Genomic DNA, 13297 nt, shown 5'->3' with positions numbered 1-13297 from the left:
TTTTCTTTTTGTGCTCCTTTGTGGAAGCTGCAGTGGTTCTCTTCTGTGTTGTGGAGGTTCACAGATGAAATCGAACTTGTTAGTAGTATCATAAATGAATTTTTATAACAATGTAATGCAGCATCCATTTTTCTGCACAGGTATTTTACAACCTTTATAACTTAAAGGTTATTTTCTGTATATTAAAAATCTTAGAAGCTAGTTAAAGATTCTGATAGGGCTGTTATTTTGTAGTACATGATTACATGTTTCTCTTTCATGCTTACTCTCACCATAATCTGTTTAAGAGTACTTCCCCTAGAATAGAATTTTATCAGTATGATGTGGCTAAGTGATAATTGTTTGTTACAAAGGAATTAAAGGAATTATCTTAATACAAGCAGATTCTTATTAATTAGTTCCTTACTTCCAAAAGGAAAAGTTACTACTGCAGGCACATTGCTAGTAGCAAAGTGTAAGTGCACTGTCCAAGAAACACAAATGATTATGAAAAATGAATAAGAGAAGTCTACTCAACTCTGTTGATGTTGGAACAGCAGTATTTGGTTATGATGCTTTTTGAAAAACAGTACTTGTAATGTTCTCCAAACATACATCAGCCCAAACATAAACATTTGGAGAAATTCTACAAAGATATAATTTGGGCTATTATAAAAATCACCCAAATGCATTGTGCCAATAAAAGGAACACTGCCAGCTTGAGTCTGTATGAAAATTCCTATTTCCTCACAGAGGAACTTTCGACTAGAATCTTTAAATAAATTAAAATAAAAGAAAAGGGAAAAAAAGTTCTAGAGGTTATTTCCTCATATTTAGTAAAGTTTTGGGTGCAAACACTAAAATGCAGATGGTAATGTCAGGCGTCGTGTTTTTCTGTTCCATGTGGCTGCATATCAACTTTCAACTTTCAGTTTTAGCCTTTTTATAGCTACAACTGTGAGGCTTTCTTAAAGAACTTCATTAAACCATCTATGTATAGAGTTGTCCTGGTTTCAGCTAGGGTAGAGTTAATTATTTCTCAGTAGCTGTTACGGTGCTGTGTTTTGTCTGTCAAAATAATTTAAGTAAAGAGCCAGAGACTGGGGGTTTGAAAGACACGAGAGAGAAAGTTACTCTGTTTTCTTAAAATTTACCTGTGGAACGACATCTCACCCTTTTCTGCTACATCGTGGTTTCAGTTCTACAGGAGACTATCAAGGGTGTGATGAAAGATGATGATACATCTAAAGTTGTCTGTGTATTTCTTTCATAAGGGAAAAGAGAGTGCCCATGCTGACACAAAAATCCCCAAACCAGATGAAAACTGAACCAGGTTTAAAAGGGAAGGGTCATGAAATGGATATGTGTGAAGGTCAATTAGTCTTCAGTCCTGCAACAGTATTATATAATGAGTGAATTTTGCAGCCAACCAGCATGGAGTTAACCTATGGGTAGAAAATAGGTTGCTGATGACCTATTCTTACATAGATGTTGTGTGTTATGGAAAGTTTAACATAACCATATGTATAAAACCACAGAGAACATTTCTAAGAATAACAAAGAAATGAAGTTGGAAATCTTCTAATATTTAAAAAAATAGTAAAACCATTTGCTGTTTTAAATACATTAAGATGCTTTGATTGCACATTTTGCTAATTTAAAACTATAGTGTATAAAGATAATTGTGCTCCATACTGCACACTGTTGTTCCTTTGTTTTACATTTTAAAAATTCTAGTTAATCACTACTAATGCATTTTTGTTTGTGTACCATTCTTGACTTAAGCCTAAAATGTCAAAATTCCCTTCTTGTGTATGTACAGTGTTTTCCAGTTTCTTTTTTTTGCCTTGCTGTGCTTCTCACAATTTTACACAGAAACCTTGGTTCAAACTTAGTGCTCTTACTGCTCTCTTTCCATTTTTCTATTTCTTTTCTCTAGACATTATAATTTTTCACATATGTCATACATACTTCTCTGTATTTGCTCTCATTTTATGCAGTTTTTACTCCCTGGTATCTGGATTTAGATCTTCCAAAATTTTAAGCTTTTTTCTTAACCAAGCATCAAAAGCGCACCGTAAGAGAGACAAAAAGGAATTTTCTGCTTGCCTCTGCAGCCTTTCAGAGAACCAGGGTCCTCAGAGATTTAGGAAGCCCAGAAATCCAGACCTGGCTTGGTGAATCCATGAGTAACTGCAATGCTTGCAGGGTACATACGGAACCAGCTCATCCAATGAGCTCCATCTTGACACAGGCTGCCTGGTTTAACGAACTGACTCTCAGGAGTTATTTGGGCCTCCTACAGACATGTTGGAGATCCTAAATGGACTGACATAAATGTCCCTGAGGTCTTTAATGTCTACAAATATAGGAATCCAGTTTCTGTAAAACACGTAACGTGGAAGCCAGGAAGCAAAGAGTGTAGCCTGTATCTCCCTCACACAGGAGCCTTGGGCCTTAAGTTCCATGCAAAGCAGCTGCCTGAGAGCCTGGAGACCACAAGAAGCCAAAAAACTTAGGAGCTCCTGGAGACTTGGATTTCCAGCTGTTTGGCAGCCCATCAGGCAAGAAGTCAAGGATTCTATGAAAACTAGAAGCCAAGGAGCCTGGCAGGCTATTCACCAGCCATCTGGCTGACAAGAGAAAAGATGAAGAGACATGTTGGTTATTTAGCCTGCTTTTCTGCCTGGTTTCTGTCAAAACTTTTCAAGAAGTCGTCGTGTTCTTATGGAAGGTTTTGGTTCCATTCCATTAGCATTTTCTGATGGAATACTGTTCCACTGGAAAATATTTGACCAGCTTTTCTTGTAGCTTGGTTGATTAACAGCTACACATGCTAGTCAACAGCTTGTTGTGTAGCTTCTTTACTTTTAGATCTGATTCACTAATTGGATTTTAAAAATCTATAAAAGGTTTACACCCCATCCTCTAACTTTTTCCCTCCCTTCTTTGTTTTTCCTTTTTGTCAATGTCAGTCTTTTCCTGTCTTTAGCCTCTTACTTGCCACTGGGACTTCTGTGGGTCTTAAAGCAAGAAAAGAACATGGAGATCATTGTGTTTCATTTGCTACATAATATATACAAGAAAATTTCAAGCAATTTTTTAATCTAGTGATGAAACTTTTGATTGAACAAAAACATATTTTATACTTCATGCTGCTTGTTCAGATTCTCAGTGGTCTGTAATGGTGAGTGGTACAACATGACATGATTACCTTCTTATATCCTACTCTATTTCTAGAACCATGCCAGACATGCAAAGACAAACAGTTAACTGTTTTTTAGCAGCTTCTTAGTTTGTGTTGTCACTGCATTGATTGTTTCACTAGGCCATCCCCAGAACATTGTAGTAGTGCTGTCTGCACTATTCCATTACAATATTCCATTACATATTAGTGATGACTATCTCAGTAACATATTAATGATTATAAGAAGTTTGCTTAGACATGTTTGAATTCAATTAAGTCCAAAAACAATTGAAATAATGTTTTTCCAGTTATTCAATGTTATTTGTTTCTCCTGCATCCATTACTTAAAGCTCCTCAAAATAATCTAAAGTGATTGAGACAGCTGTGGAATCAAAGGACTTTGATATTCATTGTTTTACTGCTTATATGCGGGAAGAAAAAAAAGGATTTTGGTATTCACCCAGGACTGAGCTTCAGGCATAGTCTGCCAGACTGAAAAATAAGGAAAACAGACAGAAGGACTACTATAAGTTACATTAGTAACTAGGTGGACTTCTTGGCCCTGACATTTTTAGAGAACCTGCATTGCATGCCTTCTTGGGCTGTATGCTTGGATAATTGACTTCACTTTGTTTCTTGAAACCGTCAAGAGCAATATACTTGCCAAGTATGCAATGATCAAATCCCTAAAGAGAGAGAGGAAATTCGGAGGAGGAATTCTGCTCTTACAGAGTAGCTCTTATAGAGTAGCATTGGAACCATGTCAGAGCAATGCTGCTTTGTTGCTTTGGCTTTAGTTCCTACTTTGAGGTAAAGAGGACAGGAAAATCCATGTTCATTGTCTGCTGTTGTTTTCCCAACACATTGCATTTTCTCACAGAAGAAAAGTTGTGAGATGTAGGAAAGTAGTTTCATGTTACAAATGCCTCTTATAGTGTTCTGCAACCTCCATAAGTGTATAAACAGGAATAAAATTAGCCTTAAAATATAAAGTAATTTAATCAATATTACCACTGAGTTATTAAATAAGACCAATGAATGGAAACTTCCTTATATAAATTTTGTTTTCTGCTTTCACTAAGCAGCTGTAATACAGAAACTTCTTTGTATTTCTTTATTTTGAATTTTAAATTGGTTTGTGCACTAGAATGAGAAATTACTTGGTTGGGAATAGCAAATGGAAAGGAAAAGCTTCCTTCATTAAAGAAATGGTAGTTTAAAGATGACTCTTGATAAATATTTGTTTGCTAAGCCATACCATCACTTTTTTGGGCAAAAATAATTGAATTTGACAAATTAGCTTTGACTCCTTAAGCTCTTTAATATGTCCTGAGAGTGAATTATTACTTGTCTTTAGTGAAGAAATTTTATCTTTCAAGGGGAGTATATTTGGAAGATAAATACCATGTGTTTTTGTAATAATGTGTTTAGATTTAAATCTTTCAAATAAAGAAAACAGTTTTCACTTTGGAAGAAATAAGAAAGAAATTGTTACGAAAGAATCCAGTAGTTCTTTTATGAGACCTGTATATCACAAGACTTATGACCTTTATTTATTTAATGAAAAAAACCACCAAAAACATAGCATATCATGATGAGAAAACTCAAAAAAATCCCAAATATTCTCTTTGTATAAAAACCACAAAGATCAAGTCCTGCAAATACCATGATAGTTTCTGCTCTTAATTAAAAAAACTGTGCAAAGCTGGTCTGTCTCATAGTATTTTCACTCTTGGCTGAAGCCAATATAGAAGCAAGTGCAAAGGGGAAGTTAGCTGAATCTTGTTAATAGTCATGCAGGCCAGCAAGATGCAAGTATGTAATAAAGAGTAGGTGGATGAGGCTTTTATTAAGACAGCAGGTAACTTCTGGCCTCGGCATCTCCCAGATAGGTGTGTTTTAACTGCTTGAATTTGCAAACTCCTCTCCTGGAATCCAATTTTAAAATAGTATTTCTCATACTTACTGAGTATAAAAACTTCCACTGCTTAAAAGATGTGGTCATGTGAAGTCATGAAAGATTCTGTTATCTCTTCCTTTCTTTCTTAGCCACTTGAAACATAATTGAACAATCCATGTTTTTTCATGGATTTTTCATAACCTCAGGTTAAATGTTGCATTAAAAAGTATAATAATAATGAAGCTATAAAATGCAGATATCACCTGTTATTACAATAAAGCCTTCTTCCCCCTTTCAGTTTTTTTTAACATTTTTATGACTTCTTTAGATATATTTACATTTGGCTTCTTTGTTCAGCTTAGGAAATAATATTGCTAAAACAGATGCATTCAGCCTATTGTTACTACATGCACGCAGATATATACAATAAAATTATCTTATTTATTGCTTGCTAGTGATTTTATCTATGTTTTTCTCTATAAAGACAGTTTCTAAGCTTTATTCTTAACTTTTTTCACTCTGCCTGATTCTACCTGAATAGCCTTGTCAGGACAACCAAGAAATAAGATTTTGTCACAATAGACAAGGGAGTGGGACACATGGATAGAATGAGTATAGATAAGTATAGAAAGCTTAACACATACTAATAGCTGGAAATTACAAAACACTTTGGATTGCTGGACAAAGTAAATTATTTATTAATTTAGAAGGTGGAATTTAAAGATTGTGGGTTTTTTCTAAATGAAACAAAAAGTAAAGAAATATTTCCAAAGACTTTATATATTCTTTTTTCCCCCTTATTTTTATAAAAAATGTATCAATGAAAATGCCTGAGAGTATTTGAAAAATAAAATCACAGAAGTTACTTTACACTGTGTGTAGTATCTGATCATTAATACAAAGAACATAGATTCAGAAAAATTCAGTTGTGGCCTCTGCACTCACAGGCACAACTTCATATAAGTTCTTTTTGAAATATTGGGGTATGGCAATTGAATATAATAAAAACACATATTTAAGTTTAAAAAAAGAAACCTAGAAATATATTGTACAAAGCAAGTGCATGGTTTTGCTTAAATGATACAAAAAACATTGTGTTTGGTGTTTAAATTTCTCTGAAAAAAAAAATCTTGTACATAACATAATGGATTTTAAAACTCTCATTTTGGTCCTTCTTTCTGCTCATTGTTCTTCAAATTTTTTGCTATTTTGCTTTTCTCCTTGTCTTGCACAGACCACCAGACTACACCCACAATCACATTTGGGAAACTTCCCTGACATGTGGTTTCTGCAGTTTCCCTCTGCTTTTCATCACTGTTAGAAAGTTCTGTTCTTGTGTTTACTTGGTTTCACAGATGGTTATTGAAACTCTTTTCTTTTTCTTACTGCTAAATTGTTTATATGTTATTCCATGACTTTAGTGGGATGTACTCCATTACAAAATGTGAAAAGTATAAGCTTTTCAGAAGAGAAATTTCCCAAATAGGGTTATAATCACCTGGAAAGAAAGTATGTACAGGTAGAAAAATATAAAATGTTGGTACTGGTTCATTAGTTGAGATAAAGGCTATCTTATCTCTTTATGGAATATCTTTCAAAAGCAGGAATAATAATACTTAGATATCTGAACCATGCAGAAACACAGAATCATGTTCAGAGCCCTTTCAAATCTTAGACCTTGTACTGTAGCATTTACCCGTTGAACAGAAGCCTTTCTCATCTGTTGAGGCAATATTTATATACAAGGTAATGCTGTAGTGACCTTCAAAGATTGGAAGTAAATATAAAATATTTAATTTTCTTTTTTCCTCCCATGTCTTGTAATTTAGCTGCTAGCCCTCAAATACATGTAGGTAAGACATTTGTGTGTAGAAAGCTTTCTCAGTAACCCATTACATATTGCCTTGGGTCGAATTTTAAAATTTCAAGACAAACATGAAAACTGATATGGAGAAACAGTGTTTTAATTCAGGTGATTGTCTGAGAATGCATTACATTGTGGTATGCTTACACTAGTAGTTATAGAGGAACATTTATGCTGGAGTATCCATGGGAAACGCTCTGTAAGCCCACCTGCCTCTATATGCAGCTCACACGGTAATAGAGTAGCAGAGCATTGCCCTTCCTTGTCTTTCTCAACTGCTTTTCTGAGCCGCAAACCTGTACTGTCCTTCTTCTGCATTTAGATTCTATTTTAATTTCTATAAGGACCTCTGTTATGTGTTAATTTGGGGGGTTTTTAGAACTTCTGCATGAAGTTTGCTCTTGGATGCTGCCCTTTTTCCACATGATGTGGCTTCTGTTTTTTACCCTTACACAGTTTGGCTTTAACCTCTCCCTTCCACTCTCAAGATTTGTTCTGCCTGTGGCAAAAAATGTTCCATTCCCAACAGGCCTACCCACTGCTTTTGCCTTCTGTGAGAAGGAAACATCACAGCTAAGAGTTCTGTTTGACATTTAGACCCAGAACTAAAAAAAGATGAAACTGCAGCCTCTTATGAAATCTTCATTTACCAAGTCCATGATTTGATGGATTTGCTCAGCAAAGCTAACACAATACAGTTGGACCCTACTCTGTTCATAAGTCAGCCCCCCAAAAGAAATAAATATAATCAAAACCATGCTTGGTCTTCAGGGTCACTCCCTAGCCCTAGGAAAGTTCATACAATCCATGTTTCCATGTACATGAAGTCCAGAGGGTTTCAGAAGCGTGTCTGGTAGTTTTTATTCAAAATTCTTCTATTGACCTGCTGAAAGAAACAAATAAAAGTAATTCCACTTGCAGATCTTTGTTTCCTTCCTGCATGTTTATGATCACTGGGGAACACAAGCTGAAATTTATCTGACGAAGTTGCTGCCAACCATTTGACTCTTTGACTCTTGTTCCAATGTAATAACAGTTTGACACCAGACTGTCCAATTCCGCCTTTAGATGTGCCACCAGAACATCACTTCAAGAAGTCTGTGCTCAGGAGATTTCTAAATCAGAGAGAATACTTTCATATTGAATAACCCTTAATGGATTTTATTTTTGTCTTTGAATTTGCCTAATATGTAAATTGTTTGAGACCCACTGCAATCCTGCTCCAAGGACTTCCAACTTCTCAACTGTACATTGTTTAAAACCAACTTTCATTCTGAACATGCCACCTACTAATTCCATCTGATGATCCCAGTTCTTCTCCTAGAAGAGAGATCCCGGTGTGCCCTTCCCACTCTACTCACGGTTCTGTACATCTATATCACACTGCTCCTTCTTTTTCTTTTCTTACCTTGAGTGTCCTAGTTGGTTAGTCATTCCTTCTACAGAACAGTTCCCTGCCACTCGTTATTCTTCTTGTCGTTCTCTAAACCTTTTTTAATGTTATGATAACTTTTTGAAGATGGTAAAAATGGACCAGATCTGCCCACTGTATTCAAGATCAAGGCACACTCTTTTCTATTTCAATTTTGTGAGCAAACTTAGACATTTTTCCAGGTCCTTTATTCACATTTTACATTGATTTTTCATACTCTGAGATGCACCATGGTTCTCCCACAGTTGTTGTCATGACTTGTGTAACTGTCCATCTTAAATATTCCTGAATACTCATTGGCATTGATACAAGAAAATAATATTGTCATTGCTTTGTTCTAGCTGTCACACTAAATGTAGGAAATAGGGCACACTTTGAAAGCCTGAAGTGTCTGTTGCTGTGTTAGATGCCCTACGGTGTGCAAGACACCCATCTGGCTACTCTGATACTACTGATAAGTGAGATTTGCACCCTTCTAAAGTGACAGCTTGAGACTTTTATACCCTCCGGTATGAAAAATGATAAATGATAGATACCTTTATTTAGGCATTGAATTTCTGCCTGTATGGTGGTATGTAAAACCATCTGACTCTCATATGTCAATCAAAAGAGTTCCAAGTTCCAAATTAGCCATATTTCTTCATGAAGGCAACACAGCAATAGCTGCAGTTTTGAATAAATATATCACACCGATCTCTTTTTTAAACGTTTGTATATAAATACTGATTCAATATTTAAAAACTATGTTTCTTTTGATTCTCATTTAGAATTCTGGGGAAATGGTTCGATCATTTGTTGGCGGCTTGGAACTGATAGTCAATTTGCTAAAATCAAAGGATAAAGAAGTTTTAACAAGTGTATGTGCAGCCATTGCAAATATAGCTAAAGATCAAGAAAACTTAGCTGTTATGACAGATCATGGAGTTGTCCCTCTGTTGTCCAAGCTAGCAAACACAGTAAGTAACATTTAAACATATCATACAAAGCATTGAAATTTCTTATGTCCGACTGCATTATGCCCAACCAAAAGGTTATGACAAGAGCAGTAGATTTTGTAGCAGTTACAAGTATGTCCTCTATAAGACATATATTGGACATCAAAACAGTCTGTGTCTGCCACTAAAATTGGTTTGGAAGATGAGCTTCATTTTAATAGTTACTGTTGCAGAATATTACTTTTGAGAAGTGCAGCTGCCATATGAAAAAAGCACAAAGGGTTGAGAAAACAATAAATCTAAACATGCAGAAAAATCTCACTGATGGGGCCATATTTTACATTTTAATGATATCTTATCTCATTTCCAGTCAGTCTAAAAGTACCTTTGAAATAATATAAAAATTCACAGCACTTGCTATAAAAAGAATATTAAGGGACTTAAATAGCTCTATGCCTTACAGCTCTCTCCAGCTTTAATTGTACTGCAATTAAATTGAGATACATTAAAGATGTGTGGGAATGCAAGTCTGCTTTCTGATGAATTTTTTTGTTGTGTGTGTTGACTTCAATTTGTTATGTTTCTACCTTCTTCAGAACAATAACAAGTTAAGACGTCACTTAGCAGAAGCCATTGCCCACTGTTGCATGTGGGGCAGCAATAGAATTGCCTTTGGAGAGACCAAGGCTGTGGCTCCTTTAGCACGTTACTTGAAGGCAAAGGATCCATTAGTTCATAGAGCTACAGCTCTGGCTTTATATCAACTTTCAGAGGATCCCAGCAACTGTGTCATCATGCATGAAAATGGAGTGGTGAAGGTGAGGTGGAAGCTTTTTCTTCTTTGGGGTTCAAACTATTGAAGAGGTTTGGCATGGTCAAAACAAGAGATCTTTAATTTGAAATAGTTCTTAAATACTGCCGTGTACCTCACATTTTCTAAGCTTTATCCTAAAAATGTTTGGTGAATTGGTGAATTTGGATTTTGATGTCAAAAATATTACAGCTGGGTGGGGTTTGGAATGGAAGTATTCCATGTGACATTCACCTTTTGAGTACTTGACTCTATCCTAGGCTGGTAGTGACATGACATCAGCATTTTGTCATTCTCAAGTGATGTTTACTAAAGAAGTTGGGTTATCTTAATGGGTGGTTGCCTAATATGGCCGTAAGTCATCTGGACATGAGGTGTAATTGGATCTGGGGACAATTTAAGATAGAATACAGAGGCTTACTTTACCTGGAGCTGTTTTGGTGAATTCTGCCTTTACTTATGAAATTCTTAAGAGTTAAGCATAATCACATTCTGTGAGGATCTTATCCTAGAACAAAATTTTCTTTTAAAAAGATTTTTTTGGCAAAGTTTTGTCTCACTGGTTGAAGGCAGAAGAGTTATTCCTTTGGTCCAGGAGAGATGAGCATTATGGCTTTAGAGATGGAGATAGTAGGAGTTCTCAATTTTCATAAATTCCCTGAAAGATTCACTGTATGCAGACTTTTCATTTTACTTGATGTTCAGGTAAATGTATTTACGGTAAGAGATGACTTATAATGCAGTGTTATTATTAATGTTAATTTTATACCTACATTTATGATAGTGTACTTTCTTGTGAGCAGTTTCAGTTCTGGCGCAGTTAATGGTCCTGAATTATCATGCATTTATTTGTAGTTGGCTAAAAGGATCCACTGGTCAAAAAATACTTAAATACTCAGTTTAAGGGCCAGTACTTGAACTTACTCAAATCCAAGCTACTCTTTCAGCACTGGAGAGTAACACCTACCTACCACAGTCACATTATATTGGCTATAAAGCCAATAGAAAAGAGGAATATATGCCCTACTACAGCATTAGCACTTGCTGAATTTTTAATCTTGCTTCTCTCTCTGTTCAACTGGAACAGTCCATTTTCTGACTTCCTGTCATCTGTTTTCTTTCATTTTATTTTGCAGATTTCAGATTTTCTAAGTTGTAGCACTCTGATTCTGATGATGGGCTTTTAGAATAAGTCCACCTCACTCAAGTTCACCTCTATTTTTCAGTCCTAGTTAAAGTGTCTGGACTAATAAAAGCATTAATTTGTACTTCCAGATAAATAGGGTTGTATAGAAAAATATAACGTGTGTAAAGTTTTTTATTATTCACAATATTCTGGATTTTCCAGATGTGCTAGTCCAAGTGCTTTTGTTCTGTGTTGCCAAAGCTGAGCTGAGCATGAAGCAGATCAGCATGTGCACCATGATAGTTCAGGGCACAGATGACCAATCCACCAACACTTAAGAGCTTGACTCCCTTGCTGGTACTATTGGAATTGGCATCAAAAACCAATGACAGGAGTTTCAGAAAGGCTAGAAAGGCATTCCCAGATGTTAAGGAGAGTGGGTGGAGATTTAATTGCACAAATGCAAGAGTCAGTACTGAGCTGGGTCTTGCCTGGCCGATTCAGCTCTCTGGCCATCATGGGTGAGACAGTAGTTGCAGCGCTCTGTGCTGTTGGATATCTTTGCTCAGTGCCTCGCAGTAAGGACAGAATGCCTGTGTGTTTTCATTCTTCTAGCCTCTCCAGTGAATAGTTGACTGAAAGCATACTTTGTATTTATATAGAGGTTGTTATGTACAGGTTATTGCAGGACCAATCTTATTTTCTTTAGGAAACTTGTTTGGATTTGTTTAATATTTTTTTTCATCTTTTACCAGATATCTGGTGTTTCAGTGATCATGCACAGTTGGATTAATGTCACAGCCTCTGTAGCTGTGACTAGGTTGCAATACATGTCTTATCCCAGGTGTTCTTCAGCACATGTTCATGTGCTGTGTTCACATAAAAAGAATGTGTGGTGCTTCAGGGAAACATTTAGCCTGTGTGAATGACAGAGTTGCTGAGTGCTTTAACAGTTGGTCAGAGACTTTCTCAAAGCATTAGACTTTTTGACCATTCCCTATTCAATGTGTGTATACATGTTTTTGTCCAGGAAACCAGTAATAAAATTATAAACAGAAAATAATTTCAATCAGATTTTGGTATTTCACATTTTGCTACTGCTTCAAATATTTTTTTTTAAATCACAAAACAACACTTGTGAGAGAACCAGTGTTGGAAATTTTCACCTGTTTGTAACTGCACCCAAAATATATTCAATTTTCTCCAGTGAGTCTATATGATAAAAATCTTGGGAAACCACTGGTGTATGGGGATTTTGGAGGAAGTTTAGAAAGTCAGTTTATGAAGTTTTTCTTTTATGTTCAGTTCCACAATCAATGTTCTTATGACTGGGAATGGTGTAATGGTTATGACCTGTGACAGATGAATAAATGCTTTCTTTCTACCAAGCACCAGAATATATTTCCTCTTTCTCAAAAATTCATGGCTGTGCTGGAAAATAGATTTGCATTTTCAAAGATCTGGTAATAACATGTGGGACACTAGACAGCAGGAGAAATAGACATTGGAGTAGGGAACAGGTATCAATTTGAATTCAAGGTTGGAGATAGCCATCCACAAACCAAGGGAGATGAGAAATCCAGTGAGAGTTTGGCAGTTTACCGCTGAGATAAGCAGGAATATCAGGCAACATTCTTTATACTTGGAGTCTGTCACCAGAAGAGAAATAGGAAAATTCACAGGCAACTGAAAGCAGCACCAAGCCAGCACCACATTCTTCATGGAAACAGCAGAACATTTCTCTTAAAGCTCTTGCAGAGAAACAAAGATGTCCACCTATATTTGCCTGCTGCTGAAACCCTAGAACAATCAAGCTCATTCATGGAAAAGATATCTAACTGTGAGCTAAAGGGTACAGGTTTGTTGTAAGGGATGCCCTTGTAAGACAGATTGTAAAAAGACTGGAGAGGAAATGGGAGACTGAGGTTACTGAGTGCAGTTACTTTAATAATGAAAAAGATGAGTGTAAACATGTCTTAAAGGAAGAAGTCATCAGAAGATGCTGAAAAGTATTTAAATCATTATCCTACAGACCATGTCAAGGTAATACAATGCTACTCTGT

General features: G+C 35.9%; 1 protein-coding gene across 1 annotated transcript in view; it reads left to right on the top strand.

The window, feature by feature from the left end:
- The window catches only part of ODAD2 (outer dynein arm docking complex subunit 2), a 66514-nt gene that overhangs the window by 34952 nt on the left and 18265 nt on the right, over positions 1-13297 (top strand). The window contains 2 exon segments of the mRNA XM_058421361.1: positions 9130-9318; positions 9894-10115. Of these exon segments, the coding sequence (XP_058277344.1) occupies positions 9130-9318; positions 9894-10115 (411 nt within the window).

This window comes from Hirundo rustica, chromosome 1 (assembly GCF_015227805.2).
Source record: "Hirundo rustica isolate bHirRus1 chromosome 1, bHirRus1.pri.v3, whole genome shotgun sequence".
Lineage (NCBI taxonomy): Eukaryota > Metazoa > Chordata > Aves > Passeriformes > Hirundinidae > Hirundo > Hirundo rustica.
This window is presented reverse-complemented; position numbering and strand designations above follow the sequence as displayed.